The 19436-nt window shown below is 45.4% G+C and overlaps 2 protein-coding genes across 2 annotated transcripts; both read right to left on the bottom strand.

The window, feature by feature from the left end:
* Positions 1-10939: 10939 nt before the first annotated feature.
* Positions 10940-12352, bottom strand: LOC149282236 (protein FAM187B-like). Its single transcript, XM_089498424.1, has 2 exons — positions 11532-12352; positions 10940-11285 (listed from the first exon to the last, which is right to left on the bottom strand). The coding sequence occupies exons 1-2, from the start codon at positions 12350-12352 to the stop codon at positions 10940-10942; spliced, it is 1167 nt and encodes a 388-aa protein (XP_089354550.1).
* Positions 12353-14841: 2489 nt separating this feature from the next.
* On the bottom strand, positions 14842-16227 carry LOC149282235 (protein FAM187B-like). Its single transcript, XM_089498423.1, has 2 exons — positions 15407-16227; positions 14842-15187 (listed from the first exon to the last, which is right to left on the bottom strand). Exons 1-2 carry the CDS (start codon positions 16225-16227, stop codon positions 14842-14844), a joined length of 1167 nt encoding a protein of 388 aa, XP_089354549.1.
* Between the last annotated feature and the right edge of the window lie 3209 nt (positions 16228-19436).

Below are 19436 nucleotides of genomic sequence, written 5' to 3'. Positions count from 1 at the left end.
AGGCGAATGAGTGGGCAATTGGCGACCCACTCACCTGTTTCACCCCAGGGCAAAGCACCCAAACACTGTCAGTCTTAGACGTTTGGCAGCAGACTTCCAGAGCTCAGACACAAGGCCCTAGCGTAAGCTGGCTACACTGGCGGAGGCAGCAGGCGTTGCCACACCGCAGCAAGTGCAACCAGGGGGGAGAAACTGCCCTTACCATTAGGGACATTTGAGGCATGACACCAGCCAGGAAGCGAACTGGCATTGAAGAGACGCTGGCACCACCAGCAGCAGCAGAATTGGTAAAGGCGAATAAGTGGGCAATTGGCGACCCACTCACCTGTTTCACCCCAGGGCAAAGCATCCAAACACTGTCAGTCCTTGGCGTTTGGGAGCGGACTTCCAGAACTCAGACACAAGGCCCTAGCGTAAGCTGGCTACACTGGCGGAGGTAGCAGGCGTTGCCACACCGCAGCAAGTGCAACCAGGGGGGAGAAACTGCCCTTACCATTAGGGACATTTGAGGCATGACACTAGCCAGGAAGCGAACTGGCATTGAAGAGACGCTGGCACCACCAGCAGCAGCAGCAGCAGAATTGGTAAAGGCGAATGAGTGGGCAATTGACGACCCACTCACCTGTTTCACCCCAGGGCAAAGCATCCAAACACTGTCAGTCCTTGGCGTTTGGGAGCGGACTTCCAGAACTCAGACACAAGGCCCTAGCGTAAGCTGGCTACACTGGCGGAGGTAGCAGGTGTTGCCACACCGCAGCAAGTGCAACCAGGGGGGAGAAACTGCCCTTACCATTAGGGACATTTGAGGCATGACACTAGCCAGGAAGTGAACTGGCATTGAAGAGACGCTGGCACCACCAGCAGCAGCAGCAGAATTGGGCAAGGCGAATGAGTGGGCAATTGGCGACCCACTCACCTGTTTCACCCCAGGGCAAAGCATCCAAACACTGTCAGTCCTTGGCGTTTGGGAGCGGACTTCCAGAACTCAGACACAAGGCCCTAGCGTAAGCTGGCTACACCGGCGGAGGTAGCAGGCGTTGCCACACCGCAAACAGACGCAGCCAGGGGGGAGAAACTACCCTCTCCATTAGGGACATTTAAGGCATGACACTAGCCAGGAAGCGAACTGGCAGAGAAGAGACGCTGGCACCACCACCACCAGCAGCATCAGCAGCATTGGAAAAGGCGAATGAGTGGGCAATTGGCGACCCGCTCACCTGTTTCACCCCAGGGCAAAGCATCCAAAGACTGTCAGTCCTTGGCGTTTGGGAGCGGACTTCCAGAACTCAGACACAAGGCCCTAGCGTAAGCTGGCTACACTGGCGGAGGTAGCAGGCGTTGCTACACCGCAGCAAGTGCAACCAGGGGGGAGAAACTGCCCTTACCATTAGGGACATTTGAGGCATGATTTCAGCCAGGAAGCGAACTGGCAGAGAAGAGACGCTGGCACCACCACCAGGAGCAGTAGCAGCATTAGAAAAGGTGAATGAGTGGGCAATTGACGACCCGCTCACCTGTTTCACCCCAGGGCAAAGCATCCAAAGACTGTCAGTCCTTGGCGTTTAGGAGCAGACTTCCAGAACTCAGACACTAGGCCCTAGCGTAAATTGGCTACACCGGCGGAGGTAGCAGGCATTGCCACACCGCAGCAAGTGCAACCAGGGGGAGAAACTACCCTCTCCATTAGGGACATTTGAGGCATGATTTCAGCCAGGAAGCGAACTGGCAAAAGATACTGGCACCACCACCAGCAGCAGCGTTGGAAACGGAAAAAGGTGAATGAGTGGGCAATTGACGACCCGCTCACCTGTTTCACCCCAGGGCAAAGCATCCGAAGACTGTCAGTCCTTGGCGTTTGGGAGCGGACTTCCAGAACTCAGACACTAGGCCCTAGCGTAAATTGGCTACACCGGCGGAGGTAGCAGGCATTGCCACACCGCAGCAAGTGCAACCAGGGGGAGAAACTACCCTCTCCATTAGGGACATTTGAGGCATGATTTCAGCCAGGAAGTGAACTGGCAAAAGATACTGGCACCACCACCAGCAGCAGCGTTGGAAACGGAAAAAGGTGAATGAGTGGGCAATTGACCACCCGCTCACCTGTTTCACCCCAGGGCAAAGCATGAAAGTCTGTCAGTCCATGGCGTTTGGGAGCGGACTTCCAGAACTCAGACACTAGGCACTAGCGTAAATTGGCTACACCGGCGGAGGTAGCAGACGTTGCCACACCACAAACACGTGCAACCAGGGGGAGAAACTACCTTAAACATTACAGAGAAAAAAAATTAACTTTCCAAGCTAAAAGCTGGGTAACCCAACTTGGGCAGATTGAATTTAAGAAAGGCAATCTGCTCCATCAGATGAGGTGCCATGCGTGAGCGCTGTGGACTCAGTATGTTTCCAGTCATAGAAAACACGCGCTCACTTTGAACAGTGGTTGGCGGACATGATAGTAGCTGCTGCGCAACCCATGAGAGTGCAGGCCACACACTCTTCTTTTCATCCCAGTAGCTAAGAGGATCAACATTAGGCGCAGAAGGAACTTCACAGAGGTAAAGTTTGACCATTTCAGCAGCACTACTCTCCTTTCTGCTGCTAGCTCTGTCAGATGGTCCAACTATACTCCCAAGTGCCTCTTCCCAAAACGCAGCTGCTCCACTCAGCTGTGTTGTGCTGCTTGTGGCACTGCTGCTGATGCTGCTGCTAGGAGTAGCAGAACACATCATCTCTTCCTCCTCCTGGACCTCTCCCTCCTCGGACAGCATTCCCATTTTACGCTGCCAGTCACGCACCTTGTTGACCAATTGCTCCCGGTAGCTTCACTGCTTGCTGAACAAAAACACACAGCACTTATGCGGCTGCACTCACTAGCCCAACAAGTTCACTTCACTGATGGACTGAGGTGAGCAAAACAAATGAAATAAAATGAAAGATTATTAATTAAGAAAAATTGACTTGGTCTCTTGCTGTTGCTAAAACAAAGCACAAACTATAGAGCTGCAGCACCAGTACTAATAAGATTAGCTGAACTATACGCTAGTAGTAATTAATTAATATTATTACTTTTATTTATAGCTAATTTAATTAACTATTAAGATAAGAAAGAATTATAGATTTATTGATATTACTGATTTTAGATTAGACACTAGTAGATGTCTTGAATGTCTACAGTACACTCTACACTAGTATACTATTACTAACTATAACTGACAAATATATATATAATTTTATAATGAATTCAATTATTAATTATATTAAATAATATTACTGATTTTAAATTAGACACTAGTAGATGAATGTCTACAGTACACTCTACACTAGTATACTATAGTATATATATATATGACTGACAAATATATATATATATATATATAATATTATAATGAACTATTAAATTATAGACTCTATTAAATTATTATTTATAAATTCTATTTAATTTATTTAAGCAGGACAGGCAGTAGGCACTAGTGCCAGCCCAGGACAAGGGCACCCCAGTGCCACTGAGACACTGGGTGCACTGTCAACTCAACAGCACTTACACTACAGTTGATGACAAATTAAATAAAAAAAAAATTAAATTAATCAAATAATTATTATTAATTATATTAAGTAGCACTGAAGTGAGGATGAAGTACACTGTGAGAAATGGTAGGCTAAGGCTTACCAGTCTCACACAGAACAGAACAATCTCTCTGTAACGCTCGGATGCAGCACAGCAGTGTTGCCAAAGCAGTCACAGCGAAAAATGAATGGATCTCTCAGGCAAGCTCTGGTCTTATAAAGGCGCCTTCAGAATTCAAAAAACAGCAGCACAGGCATTGGACGAGACCCTTAGCGTGACGTCACAAGAGTGAGCTGATTGGACAGACGAGATCAACTCACTCCTGTTTGAAATTTTCGATTCTTCGTGGTTGTGAGTCTTCGTCTTCTCCTACGTTTTGCCGGCACTGTATTCTCTTCGGTGTGTCTTCGGAACGAACAAAAAAACGGCCTCTTCATGCTCGTTTTCATGTTCGCCCGAAGACGAATGCGCAAGTCTAATATATATATATATATATATATATATATATATATATATTGAGCATATATTTTATTTTATATTTTTCTCTATATATATTTTTTGTGCAGTAAAGCATTGTGTGGTTGGACCTGGCCTCTGAAACCCTAGGATCCCGTGGAATGTTCTGCAGCTCGTGTGTTTGTTCACTTTATATAGAATGTATAATTTCTTTATTTACATTGAAGTTACTTTATTGCATCAAAGTTTTTTTTTTACTCCAGAACAACATTTCTTTTCCTTCTGAGTCTATGGGAGAACATCAGGCAAGTCAATGGGAAAATACTTTAGAGATGCGATTGAAATGGATGGCCTCTTGCTCCGTTGGGCGTACGCTGGTCTGGTTTCCAGTTTCATCTGCCCCTTCAGGTGCCGGGGTTGGTGGTTCCACTCTGCTGATGGTAAAAGTCAGAGCGGCTGTAAAGGGAGAAACCAGATTGTTTGGTGGAGGAGAGACAGTGATGAGCAAACTGGCCATGGTAGGGTGAAGGCCCAGGCACGCATGGGCCAAACCCTTGCTTTGCAGAGCTCCCCCGATGAATCTGCCCATTTCCCCTGTGATTGGGGTAAAAACCCTAAGAATCTGCCCATTCACCCCAGGACTCTAAAACTGGGGAAAAACCCTGAGACTCTTCCCGTCACCTGCGAGGCCCTCAGACTTGGGTAAAAAGCCTAACAACTTGTCTATTCACCCTAAGACTCTGAGACTGGGTGTAAGGATCGTCTTACCAGAAGGAATCCGGGATGCAGGAAAGGAACACGCTTGCTCAGTACAGGACACGCACAAGGGGCCTGAGATGGATAACAGGGCACTTGGCGGTGTTGCTGTAAGCACGGGTGATCAGGACAGCGCCGTTAAGCAGACCAGGGTCAGGATACCGGAGGTTCTCAGAGTCGTTAGGAAAGCCAGGGTCAGGATACCAGAAATACACAATAACCGTTTAGCGGACCGGGGTCAGGATGCCAGAGATACACAAGTCGTAAGAATAGCCAGGGTCAGGATTCCAGAAGTTCACGATAGCCGTTGAGCAGACCAGGGTCAGGATACCAGTAATAGTAACAAGATACAGGAAAAATACGAGGGGCTCAATAGGTACGGAAGCACCAGTACAACTGAGCACCGGTGGATAGGTTAGAGAAGTTTAAATAGCCCGGGGAGGCGTTCCCCGGCGTCCCTGACGTAACCGCGCCCACCGTCGCCATAGCGACGCAGCGGAATCCAGGCGGCGGCCAGCCGCATAAATATTCATGAAGCGGCCGCGCGTGTGAGTGGCTGCTTCATGTAGCAGGGAACGGTGCCGGCGTTTCTGCCGGGAGGATGGAGAGGAACTTCCCCGCGTCTGCCAGGTAAGTGCCTTACAGGATCCCCCCGCAAGACGCGACCTCTGGGGGCGTGGAGAACCCGGCTTGAGAGGATGCAGCTTGTGGAATCTGCGAACACAGACGGGGGCATGCACCTGATCTGCCGGTTCCCAGGTTCTTTCTTGTGGGCTATACCCCTTCCAGTGTATCAGGTATTCCAAGTGTCCACGATGGATCCTGGAGTCAACAATCTTTTGTACCACATATTCCTCCACCCCATTGATGACAACAGGAGCAGGCGGAGGAGGTACACGGCCAGGAAAGGGGTTAGCTACCCATGGCTTGACTAGAGATACGTGGAACACGGGATGGATCCGACATGTAGCGGGCAGTTTCAGCTGCACTGTTACTGGATTGATGATCCTGGTGATGACATAAGGACCGATAAACTTGGGTCCTAATTTTTTCGATGGCACCTGCAGGCGCAGGTTACTTGTGGACAACCAGACTTTGTCACCGCAACGGTAGGTTGGTGGGCTGGATCTATGACGATCTGCATATAATTTGTATGTTTTACGAGCCTTGCTCAGGTTCTCTTTCAGGGTTCGAAATTGTCTGGCGAGAGCGGTGACTCGGTCCGTAATTCCAGGAACCGTAGGTCCGGTGGGTAGGCCCGGAATCATGGTAGGATGGTAGCCGTAATTTGCAAAAAATGGTGACATTTGTATGGAACGTTGTTTTTGGTTGTTGTAGGTAAATTCCGCAGAGGGGAGGAACTGGAGCCAGTCAGTCTGGAGGTGAGTGGTGTAACATCTCAAATATTGTTCCAATATTTGGTTTAAACGTTCTGTTTGACCGTTGGTTTGAGGATGAAAGGCCGTGGACAGCGTGGGACGAATGTGCAAATTTCGACAGAAGATCTTCCAGAAGCGTGATGTGAATTGTACCCCCCGGTCAGAAGTGATGGTCTGTGGTAGTCCATGGAGCCGAAAAACGGTATTCAGGAACAAGGTGGCCGTGGTCGCTGCTGAGGGAATACCAATGGTGGGAATAAAATGTGCCATCTTAGTAAATCTGTCTACCACCACCATTATTGTGTCGTGTTTCTTTGAGGGTGGTAGATCCACAATAAAGTCCATAGAAATTTTCGACCAGGGGGCCGATGGGATAGGTAACGGGCGGAGGAGGCCTACCGGTTTCTTGCGTGTGGTCTTGGTTCGGGCACAGGTGGTACACGAGCGGATAAACGAGGTAACGTCTCGATCCAGTGAAGGCCACCAAAAATGACGTCGGACGAGATCTAGGGTCTTCTTAATGCCCCCATGTCCAGAAAGGAGGGAGTCATGACAGGTTTGTAATACCCTTAGACGGGCCGGTCGTGGTACAAATATCATGTTACGGTAATAGAGAAGGTTCCTGGTACGACGGATAGGGGGATGTGTTCTTGGTATTGGCACGCCGCGGGATGAAGTACGGATGTAGTCCATAAGGGGTGGTTGGTGAGTGAGAAACAAATTGGATGGGAGAATGGTATCGGACTGACTCTTAGGGTGATGTGAAGTAACTGGTATTCGGGACAAGGCATCTGCTTTAATATTTCGGGATCCAGGGCGGTAGGTGATGTGTAAATTAAATCTTGTAAAGAAGAGAGCCCACCTTGCCTGTCTCGGGCACAACCTACGTGCAGAACGGAGATACTCGAGGTTCCGATGGTCGGTATAAACCGTCACGGGGTGTATGGTACCTTCAAGAAGATGACGCCAAGCTTCTAGTGCCTGCTTGATGGCCAACAATTCTCTATCCCCCACACTGTAGTTCATTTCTGAAGGGGTGAGTTTGCGAGAGTAATAAGCTACTGGGTGTAGACTCTGTTTTTCTCCATGTCTCTGAGATAAGATTGCCCCTACGGCTACATCCGAAGCGTCTACCTCCACATAAAAGGGTTCAGCAACGTTAGGTTGGATGAGAATAGGAGCCGTGGTAAAATACCGTTTCAAGATGTCAAATGCCTTCTGAGCGTCAGGTGACCATGCGAAATGAGAGGACTGGCGAGTAAGTCTCGTGATGGGTGCGATGACATGAGAGAAATTTCGAATGAATTTGCGATAGTAATTCGCGAAGCCGATGAAGCGCTGGATCGCTTTTTTATCAGAGGGTATCGGCCATTCCAATATTGCTGACACTTTCTTAGGATCCATTTGTAGACTCCCCGGCGTGATAATGAACCCCAGGAATTCTACTCGGGAGGATTCGAATTGGCATTTCTCTAGTTTAGCATAGAGATGATGTGAGCGTAGGCGTTTGAGGACCAGTTTAACCTGGTACCGATGTTCAGACAAAGTTGATGAGAAAATGAGGATGTCATCCAAATAGACTACCAGGAAGATGTCAAGGTAGTCCCGGAACACGTCATTTAGGAAATGTTGAAACGTCGCGGGGGCGTTACATAAACCGAAAGGCATTACGAGGTACTCAAAGTGTCCATAGCGACTTCGAAAGGCGGTCTTCCACTCGTCTCCCTCCCGTATGCGAACTAGATTGTAAGCCCCCCGGAGATCAATTTTAGTGAAGATGTGTGCATCTTTCAGTCGGTCCAGAAGTTCAGGAATAAGGGGCAACGGATATCTGTTCTTTATAGTGATTTTGTTTAATTCACGATAGTCGATGCAAGGGCGTAAACTGCCATCTTTTTTTTCTACAAAGAAGATTCCTGCACCGGCGGGGGAGGTAGACGGACGAATAAAACCCTTGGCTAAATTTTCTTGGATATAGTCTTTGAGGTAACGTAGTTCAGGTTCCGACAATGGAAATATTCTGCCAAAGGGAATGGGAGCTCCTGGGAGAAGATCGACAGGACAATCATAAGTCCTTTGGGGAGGAAGAGAGTCGGCTCCCTTCTTATCGAACACGTCGCTGAATTCTGCATATTGCTTGGGGAGACGTAGGACCGGAGAAGAGGATGAATCGTCAGGGAGTAGCAGGAGTGATTGGCGATTGGAGAGACAACGAGTGCGACAAAAAAAAGATTGGAAGGAGAGGGTGCCTGTGGCCCAGTTTATCGTAGGATTATGAAGCCTCAGCCAGGATAGTCCGAGAATAATTGGGAACATAGGTGATGGGATCAAGTCAAAGTTCAGATGTTCCATATGATTATTTCCCAGTAGTACCTGGAGTCGTGGTGTTTCTTGGGTGATGGGTCCAGAGGATAGCGGAGTGCCATCTACCACTTGGATATGTATTGGAGCTGCTTTGGTCAATGTTGGTATGTGCAATTGCTTGGCAAAGTCTTGATCCATAAAGCAGCTACTGGCACCGGAGTCAATGATGGCAGACACTGTAGTAGAATTACTGGTCCACTGCAGAAACAAAGGAATGGAAAGGTGAGGAGACCCGTCTCTAGGAAAGGAACTCAAGCAAACTGTAGTATGTGTGGGCTTACCCTTAGGAGGGCGTCGAGGACAGGAGTGGATCAGATGCCCGGGTTCACCACAGTATAGGCACAGATTGTTCCTCCGACGACGGGTTTTCTCAGCTTCGGATAGTGGGCCGCGTGCCAATCCGATCTGCATCGGTTCTTCCGGAGGGGGCATGATCGCTGGTAATTGGAGAGGAGGAAGGGTAGGAGCCGTAGGAGCAGTATGAGCCACAGGAGGGAAGTGGCGTCTCGGGGCAGGAACGGCTGAAGCAGCGCGTTCCAGGCGTCTTTCCCGAAACCTGCGGTCAAGCTGGATAGTCAGATATATTAAATCCTCTAATGAATTGGGGATACCCACACGGGCCAGTTCATCCTTTAAGCTCTCGGATAAACCCAGACGGAATTGGTCCAGAAGTGCTGGTTCGTTCCATGTACTTTCAAAAGCCAGGCTCCGGAATTCTGTGACGTATTCCTCCACAGGCCTTTTGCCTTGGTGTAACGCACGTATGGCTGCTTGTGCAGAGGTGGAACGAAACGGGTCATCAAACAAGGTATCCATAGCATGACTGAAATCAGCCCAGGAATTCAGGACGGAGTTATTAGTGTGAAGCAAATGATGGGCCCACAGTTGGGGTTCACCAGAGAGCAAGGAGATCACAGTTCGTACTTTAACATGGTCAGAGGCGTACGTTCTAGGTTGTAGTGAGAACAGGATCTGGCAGGATGTCATGAATGTGCGATAACGAGTTCTGTCCCCAGAGAAACGTTCAGGTAACGGCACCTTAGGTTCAGGAGCCGTAGCACCGATTTCCTCCATCACCGGGGGCGGAGCTGTTCCCGAAGGGGATCCCCCGGAGGCAGGTAGATTTGTCTGGAGTTCCTGAAGTTGACGCTGCATGTGTGCGTGGCTAGTTTGGAGGTCTTGAAGAGAACGAGTAAGGGAGGCAATTTGTCCCGTGAGAGCCGAGAGTGCGTCAGCAATTCCTGCGGATTCCATGTTAGGCTCAGTTGTTCTGTAAGGATCGTCTTACCAGAAGGAATCCGGGATGCAGGAAAGGAACACGCTTGCTCAGTACAGGACACGCACAAGGGGCCTGAGATGGATAACAGGGCACTTGGCGGTGTTGCTGTAAGCACAGGTGATCAGGACAGCGCCGTTAAGCAGACCAGGGTCAGGATACCGGAGGTTCTCAGAGTCGTTAGGAAAGCCAGGGTCAGGATACCAGAAATACACAATAACCGTTTAGCGGACCGGGGTCAGGATGCCAGAGATACACAAGTCGTAAGAATAGCCAGGGTCAGGATTCCAGAAGTTCACGATAGCCGTTGAGCAGACCAGGGTCAGGATACCAGTAATAGTAACAAGATACAGGAAAAATACGAGGGGCTCAATAGGTACGGAAGCACCAGTACAACTGAGCACCGGTGGATAGGTTAGAGAAGTTTAAATAGCCCGGGGAGGCGTTCCCCGGCGTCCCTGACGTAACCGCGCCCACCGTCGCCATAGCGACGCAGCGGAATCCAGGCGGCGGTCAGCCGCATAAATATTCATGAAGCGGCCGCGCGTGTGAGTGGCTGCTTCATGTAGCAGGGAACGTTGCCGGCGTTTCTGCCGGGAGGATGGAGAGGAACTTCCCCGCGTCTGCCAGGTAAGTGCCTTACACTGGGGTAAAAACCCTGAAAATCTACCATTGCCTCCTTGACTCTAGGACTCTGACCTTTCACTCGGAGACCCTTAGACTGATGTAAAAACCCTAATAATCTATCTATTCCCCCCGACACACTGAAACACTGCCCTTTCTCCCTAATACCATGAGACTGGGGTAAAAACCCTAAGAACTTGAGACTTGGGTAAAAACCCTAAGAATCTGCATTCCCTGTAAGACCCTGAGATTGGGGTAAAAGCCATGAGAATCTCCTCATTCCCCCCCAAAAATCCTAAGTATCTGCCCTTTTACTCTGAGACCCTGAGACTGGTGTAAAAACCCTGAGAGTAGACAATTTATGCAGAGTAGACAAATTTCTTGATGGACGTCAAAGCATCTTCATCAATCCCAATAAAATAATTACATGATACATTAATTTTGCCTCCAAAATCATGTCTTTTATTTCCAGTTGATAACAAACGTAAAGGTGCTGGCAGTTAGACATGAGGCTGAACACATTTACACCGGTAATTTGCTGATGGCATCGCTGAAAGGTTTGTTGAAAGCCAAGGCAATGCCTAGAACTATCAGGAAGATTAGGAATAAGACGATGCCAAGTATCAGTGACTCCAGAGAAGTATAGAGCCACGCTTCCCACGTGTACTGCAGCTTATGGACGATCACATTAAACCTCCCGGCCAGGCGGTGATCCACGTAACATTTGTAAATTCCGGCATCTGATTGGTTGAGATTTGGAATAAGCAAGGATCCCCCGCCGGTGGCGTTATCCAAAATATACGGGCTGCTGCCACGGAGCTGTTGTAGACGTGATATAGAAACACATTCACGCTCCCAGTAAACAGGTCTGCAAAATAATGCATAGAAAGAGTAAATAACTATCCTTCATTCCATTTTATCTGCTACTCTATACAGCGCTGGGGGGTTATATTACTGTATACAGTGCTGGGGGGGTTATTACTGTGTACAGCCCTAGGGGTTATAACTGTATACAAAGCTGGGGGGTATTACTTTATACAGCTCTTGGGGGGTTATTACTTTACACAGCGTTGGGGGACTTCCGCTTTAAATTTGATGAGATATAGATCATTACCTGTAAATGGAGGCCGTGGGGCATTTGAGTAATGCGTCGGCGTGGAGGTTTGTATAAAAGTTGTCAGTCAGAAGAAGCTGAACCTCATTTTCGGAAGATGTTGGTTCCTTGCAGCTGTCTTCACACATCTCTATCCTGAGTTCAGGTTTATGAGTAGGTTGAAGTTCTTTGAAGATGGCTCTCAGGAGGCCGCACGGCCAAACCTTCTCTTCCAGATCCAAGCTGATGTTCATCCTGGCGTAGCAAAAGCCAAGCTTCTTCCTCTCTCCTTGAACCCCGCACCTGTCACAGGGCTGCCATTCCTCCCAAACCGTGAACATTTCAACCGAACCCTTATCTCCAAAGTCCAAAGTGGTATTAGGTTGCACCATCTGCCCCAGACTTGCATGAGAAATGTAAATGTCTTCTACATTCTGGACATCTAGCGCGTAATGAGCTAGAACCGCCTCTCCATATCTGCAGGTATAGATTCCGGTGTTTTTCACTTCCGGGGAGAGAATCTTCAGATCGCCGGATATCAGCGTCAGGCGTTTCATCAGTTCCAGAAGCTTTGTCGGGATGGTGGAGATCGAACCTTGACTTTGGACGAGGGTAACGGGTTTTGCGCTGGAATTGGAAATATCTAGATATTGCCAATAAATGGAAGCGTCCGTGGGCCTGTTCACACAGGTTAGGATGATGGGATTATGGGAGGCAATGGCAATTTTACAGGGAATTTGGGCAGAACAGGCCACAGTGATCCCTTCCTCACCAAGTGAGATAGTGGCTTGTGCTAGAAGCACCAAGCCCATCACAAACGTGATGTGTGACACCCGAATCATGGCGTCACCCGATAGTTAGTTTTCTTGTTTCTTTCTCGAAAGAAGAACCGCAGAAAAAAATCAGACCAACTCCTAAACTCCTCTCGCTTGTCTGTTAGCCGGTTTCTCAATTACCGGGGGATTTATAGACTTGTACCTATGATGTCATAAAGAACACAAACATTCTAGAATGTTACCCTCGATGATGTCATAAACAATACATGCCACTCTTCAATGTTACCATCTATCATATCATGAATAATACACACCACTGTACAATATCACCATCGATGATGTCATATAGAATCCAAAGCTTTCTAGAATGTTACCATGCAGAAAGATACCAAATAAGTACCATCTTAATTTTCCCAAATATATGAGATGAAATGACCTGTATTCAAGCAGGGTTTCCAGCTGTGATATCGCAGCGAGAAAATGCAGCAATTGTGATGTTTAAATATAATTCAATCAGAAGAGCAAATGAAGTAATCGGCTCCAGACTGTGTTACCCAGAGAAACTGCCCCTTCACCCTAACACCCTTGCAAAATAACCAATTGGTGCAATCTCCATAGCAACCAACAGAACCAATTTCTGAACTTGTGAGAGCAAATCTAAAATGACATTAATTCTTAAAGACTGAATTGCTGAATTTATGGGTTTAAAAAGCATTTTCTGTCTGCATATCTGTGGGGTCGTTTTGCTCTTCTATATAATGTTCTATTGATGCCCCTTAATGATTAGAAAATTAATTTCCATTGATGGGCTTTAAATCTTCTGGCTGTTGAAGAACCTGAGAGAACGTCTTGAGTCGACCCGATGGAGATACGAGTCCTCCTCTTGGTAGCCCAGCAGATATATGGACAGTGATGGTGAATGGGGATGCGGTATGGATCCTGTAATGACTTTCTGGATGTTTTTGGTTAAGGAAATTATACATTATTTACTTCAATGTCTCTTACTACAAATTATTATTATTATTATTATTAATTATTGTGTTATATAGGGCCATCGTATTCCGGAGCGCTGTACAATGAGTATCTCTCCTTGTTTAGAGGTGGCACAGACGAGGTGTCTACAGTTCTGTACCGATTGGCCGCCAGCCTAGGGGCCACTGATTTCTAATGTTCCCTCTTATTCCAAAAATATTTTTTTTCTACCAATGAGAAATTGCGCAAGACGAAGCAGTAAATCTGTAAATTGGGTTTTTTTTAAACAGTTTTTGCCTGAAGGTCAATTTTTGAAGACACGTTTCACGGGTAAATATAAAAGTGTATGCAGACGGATAGAGAAAAGTGTATTATTCATATATATATATATATATATATATAGCATATATTTTATTTTATATTTTTCTCTATATATATTTTTTGTGCAGTAAAGCATTGTGTGGTTGGACCTGGCCTCTGAAACCCTAGGATCCCGTGGAATGTTCTGCAGCTCGTGTGTTTGTTCACTTTATATAGAATGTATCATTTCTTTATTTACATTGAAGTTACTTTATTGCATCAAAGTTATTTTTTTACTCCAGAACAACATTTCTTTTCCTTCTGAGTCTATGGGAGAACATCAGGCAAGTCAATGGCAAAATACTTTAGAGATGCGATTGAAATGGATGGCCTCTTGCTCCGTTGGGCGTACGCTGGTCTGGTTTCCAGTTTCATCTGCCCCTTCAGGTGCCGGGGTTGGTGGTTCCACTCTGCTGATGGTAAAAGTCAGAGCGGCTGTAAAGGGAGAAACCAGATTGGTGGAGGAGAGACAGTGATGAGCAAACTGGCCATGGAAGGGTGAAGGCCCAGGCACGCATGGGCCAAACCCTTGCTTTGCAGAGCTCCCTCGATGAATCTGCCCATTTCCCCTGTGATTGGGGTAAAAACCCTAAGAATCTGCCCATTCACCTCAGGACTCTAAAACTGGGGAAAAACCCTGAGACTCTTCCCGTCGACTGCGAGGCCCTCAGACTTGGGTAAAAAGCCTCACAACTTGTCCATTCACCCTAAGACTCTGAGACTGGGGTAAAAACCCTGAAAATCTACCATTGCCTCCTTGACTCTAGGACTCTGACCTTTCACTCGGAGACCCTTAGACTGGTGTAAAAACCCTAATAATCTATCTATTCCCCCCAACACACTGAAACACTGCCCTTTCTCCTTAATACCATGAGACTGGGGTAAAAACCCTAAGAACTTGAGACTTGGGTAAAAACCCTAAGAATCTGCATTCCCTGTAAAACCCTGAGATTGGGGTAAAAGCCATGAGAATCTTCTCATTCCCCCCCAGAAACCCTAAGTATCTGCCCTTTTACTCTGAGACCCTGAGACTGGTGTAAAAACCCTGAGAGTAGACAATTTATGTAGAGTAGACAAATTTCTTGATGGACGTCAAAGCATCTTCATCAATCCCAATAAAATAATTACATGATACATTAATTTTGCCTCCAAAATCATGTCTTTTATTTCCAGTTGATAACAAACGTAAAGGTGATGGCAGTTAGACATGAGGCTGAACACATTTACACCGGTAATTTGCTGATGGCATCGCTGAAAGGTTTGTTGAAAGCCAAGGCAATGCCTAGAACTATCAGGAAGATTAGGAATAAGACGATGCCAAGTATCAGTGACTCCAGAGAAGTATAGAGCCACGCTTCCCACGTGTACTGCAGCTTATGGGCGATCACATTAAACCTCCCGGCCAGGCGGTGATCCACGTAACATTTGTAAATTCCGGCATCTGATTGGTTGAGATTTGGAATAAGCAAGGATCCCCCGCCGGTGGCGTTATCCAAAATATACGGACTGCTGCCACGGAGCTGTTGTAGACGTGATATAGAAACACATTCACGCTCCCAGTAAACAGGTCTGCAAAATAATGCATAGAAAGAGTAAATAAATATCCTTCATTCCATTTTATCTGCTACTCTATACAGCGCTGGGGGGGGTTATTACTGTGTACAGCCCTAGGGGTTATAACTGTATACAAAGCTGGGGGGTATTACTTCATACAGCTCTTGGGGGGTTATTACTTTACACAGCGTTGGGGGACTTCCGCTTTAAATTTGATGAGATATAGATCATTACCTGTAAATGGAGGCCGTGGGGCATTTGAGTAATGCGTCGGCGTGGAGGTTTGTATAAAAGTTGTCAGTCAGAAGAAGCTGAACCTCATTTTCGGAAGATGTTGGTTCCTTGCAGCTGTCTTCACACATCTCTATCCTGAGTTCAGGTTTATGAGTAGGTTGAAGTTCTTTGAAGATGGCTCTCAGGAGGCCGCACGGCCAAACCTTCTCTTCCAGATCCAAGCTGATGTTCATCCTGGCGTAGCAAAAGCCAAGCTTCTTCCTCTCTCCTTGAACCCCGCGCCTGTCACAGGGCTGCCATTCCTCCCAAACCGTGAACATTTCAACCGAACCCTTATCTCCAAAGTCCAAAGTGGTATTAGGTTGCACCATCTGCCCCAGACTTGCATGAGAAATGTAAATGTCTTCTACATTCTGGACATCTAGCGCGTAATGAGCTAGAACCGCCTCTCCATATCTGCAGGTATAGATTCCGGTGTTTTTCACTTCCGGGGAGAGAATCTTCAGATCGCCGGATATCAGCGTCGGGCGTTTCATCAGTTCCAGAAGCTTTGTCGGGATGGTGGAGATCGAACCTTGACTTTGGACGAGGGTAACGGGTTTTGCGCTGGAATTGGAAATATCTAGATATTGCCAATAAATGGAAGCGTCCGTGGGCCTGTTCACACAGGTTAGGATGATGGGATTATGGGAGGCAACGGCTATTTTACAGGGAATTTGGGCAGAACAGGCCACAGTGATCCCTTCCTCACCAAGTGAGATAGTGGCTTGTGCTAGAAGCACCAAGCCCATCACAAACGTGATGTGTGACACCCGAATCATGGCGTCACCCGATAGTTAGTTTTCTTGTTTCTTTCTCGAAAGAAGAACCGCAGAAAAAAATCAGACCAACTCCTAGACTCCTCTCGCTTGTCTGTTAGCCGGTTTCTCAATTACCGGGGGATTTATAGACTTGTACCTATGATGTCATAAACAACACAAACATTCTAGAATGTTACCCTCGATGATGTCATAAACAATACATGCCACTCTTCAATGTTACCATCTATCATATCATGAATAATACACATCTCTGTACAATATCACCATCGATGATGTCATAAGGAATCCAAAGCTTTCTAGAATGTTACCATGTAGAAAGATACCAAATAAGTACCATCTTAATTTTCCCAAATATATGAGATGAAATGACCTGTATTCAAGCAGGGTTTCCAGCTGTGATATCGCAGTGAGAAAATGCAGCAATTGTGATGTTTAAATATAATTCAATCAGAGGAGCAAATGAAGTAATCGGCTCCAGACTGTGTTACCCAGAGAAACTGCCCCTTCACCCCGACACCCTGAGAGTTTCCATATATGGTTATATATATAATGTGTTTTGCAAAATAACCAATTGGTGCAATCTCCATAGCAACCAACAGAACCAATTTCTTTTTTTTTTTTTTTTTTTTTTAATAGACCACATCACATACAATATAAAGAAAAACATATATATATAAGCAGAATGTGCAGATAATAAATATAGCAGCATATGTGTACAGGTATTCATCATTCCACTTATAAGTATAGCAGCATATGTGTACAGATATTCATCATTCCACTTACAGAGAGTGGGATAACAAGTATTTCCACTTTTGTATATATAAGTTGTTGATGCGTCTAAAATTGCAATATAAAACATATACAACACAATTAGACCGGGATTACAGCAGAACTTCCCAGTCTATACCCCACAACGAGAAAAAAAAAAAAAAAAAAAAAAAAACTACACCGACGAACCATCCATACAATTCCTTCACACTGTCAAGCCAAGTTGATGTAATCAGTATGTTTATACGTTGTGTTATAACATTTGCTATCATGGGAGAATGTCAGGGTGCCGAGTCAGCCACGGTCTCCAGATGTTATGAAATTTCTGTAAACACTGGTGAGATAGAAAAAAGCCATCAAACATTGATGGCTGATTTGATTCACAACGTGATCCAAAGAAATAGATGATGATTGTAGCCATTGTCTAGCTAAAGTTATCTTCATGGCTAACAAACATTGTACTATAAAAGCCCTTTGGTTAAGTCGAAATCCGTTTAAATCAAAATGTAGTAGGGCTCTTTGCATGGTAGGTGCTATGTTTTGATTCAAAGTATCAGAAATAAGCTTAAATATATCTTGCCAAATACTTTGGATCTGTGGGCATTCCCACCAGATATGGGAGAATGATCCTAAAAAGGAACGGCATCTCCAACAGAGAGGGGACGCATTATAATTAAATTTACACTGTTTCACCGGGGTTATATACCATCTCCACATTATCTTGTAATGCAGTTCAATCATGTTGAGGCAATGCGAAATTTTATTAATTTCTAATAAACTACCAATCCATATATTTAAATCAATCAGACACTTTAAGTCTGATTGCCATGATTTTAATGCAGTATGGACAAGGGGAGTTTCTATTTCTTCAAGCAGTATATACCACTTTTTTAGGCTTTTAAGAATAATTTCTGTAGAAAACATATCGCAGATCTTTTGACTCAAAATAGATGAGGACTGCACATACAAATGAGATCTAACATAGAGAGTTATCCTAAAGACATTGAAGGACTCCAGATTGCCAAATTCAAATTCCTCTGAGAGCTGGGAAAACGTTTTTGTTTTATCCTGTATCAAAATATCTATAATCCTTTTATTCCTATAGTTGGTCCAGTTTCTCAGATTTAATTGGGAGATATTATACTGGAGAGTTTCCAGCGGAGCTGTTGAAGCTATTTTATTACGGAGGCCTAATCGAGGCTTAATATACTCCCAAAACTCCATGGAACTATGGAGAGTAATTGGTAGGTTATTTCTAATTGATTTAAGCCTAAAATGATGTAGCCAAAGTATGCATTCCAGATTTGAAAGGCCTGTCAGCTCTTGCTCAATCACAAACCAATCTACATTATTGTTATTTTTATATTGTAATTTCAAGATATGTGAGAGCATACTTGCTTGGGCATATCTCATTAGCGATGGAACATTAAGTCCTCCTTTACTTTTACTCGCTGCTAGTGTTTTCCGTGCTATTCTGGCTCTCTTACCCGCCCAAATAAAATTATCAATATTTTTCTGAAAAACCGTAGACCAAAACAACGGGAGCCTGACCGGAATCATTTGAAGAAGATATAACCATTTGGGGACTATATAGGATCTAATGACATTCATTCTACCAAGCCAAGAAATAAAAAAGGCCTTTCCACTCTTTAATTTGCTTAATCAATTCATCTCGTAATTTACTAAAGTTAACTTCTATAATGTCCGAAATCTTAATTGGGATTACAACCCCCAAGTAGTCGATCTTATCGGTCGCCCAAGAGAATTCGAAGGATTCCTCAATGCTAGTTTTTGATGAAGCCGAGAGATTCATCATTACAGCTTGTGTTTTTGTGATATTCAGTTTATAATTCGAAAAGCTGCTAAATAAATTAATTTCGGCCATCAAATAATCAACTGAGTTTATCGGATCATACAGAGATAGTAATATATCATCCGCATATAGACAAAGTTTATTTTCCAAATAACCAATTCTTATTCCTTTAATGCTTTTATTGAATGTAATTCTCGATGCTAATGGTTCTAATGTGAGAATATATAGCAAAGGTGCCAATGGGCAACCTTGTCGAGTCCCGTTATTTAATCTAAAACGTTCCGATTTAAAGCCTTGGCCAACTACCATTGCGGTTGGTGTTGTATACAACGCCATAACAGCTCGAATAAAGCCTTCACCAAAGCCAAAGGACCTCAGTGTCTGTTCTAAAAAGGTCCAGTTAACCCGGTCAAAGGCCTTTTCCGCATCCAAAGCCAAGAAGATTGAGGGAATTTCATGAGTGGTTACATATTCTACTATGTCAATAATCTTACGGACATTATCCCTAGATTGTCTTCCTTTTATAAAGCCAGACTGATCTCTACAAATTAACTGTGAGCACAATGGTTTTAAACGGGCAGCTAGTATTGAAGAGTATATTTTAGTATCCAAATTAATCAAAGAGATT

Source organism: Sceloporus occidentalis, unplaced genomic scaffold (assembly GCF_023333645.1).
Source record: "Sceloporus occidentalis isolate IW3139 unplaced genomic scaffold, rSceOcc1.0.p SCAF_120, whole genome shotgun sequence".
Taxonomy (NCBI): Eukaryota; Metazoa; Chordata; class Lepidosauria; order Squamata; family Phrynosomatidae; genus Sceloporus; species Sceloporus occidentalis.
The sequence above is the reverse complement of the archived record's forward strand: the minus strand, read 5'-3'. Positions and strand labels throughout refer to the sequence as shown.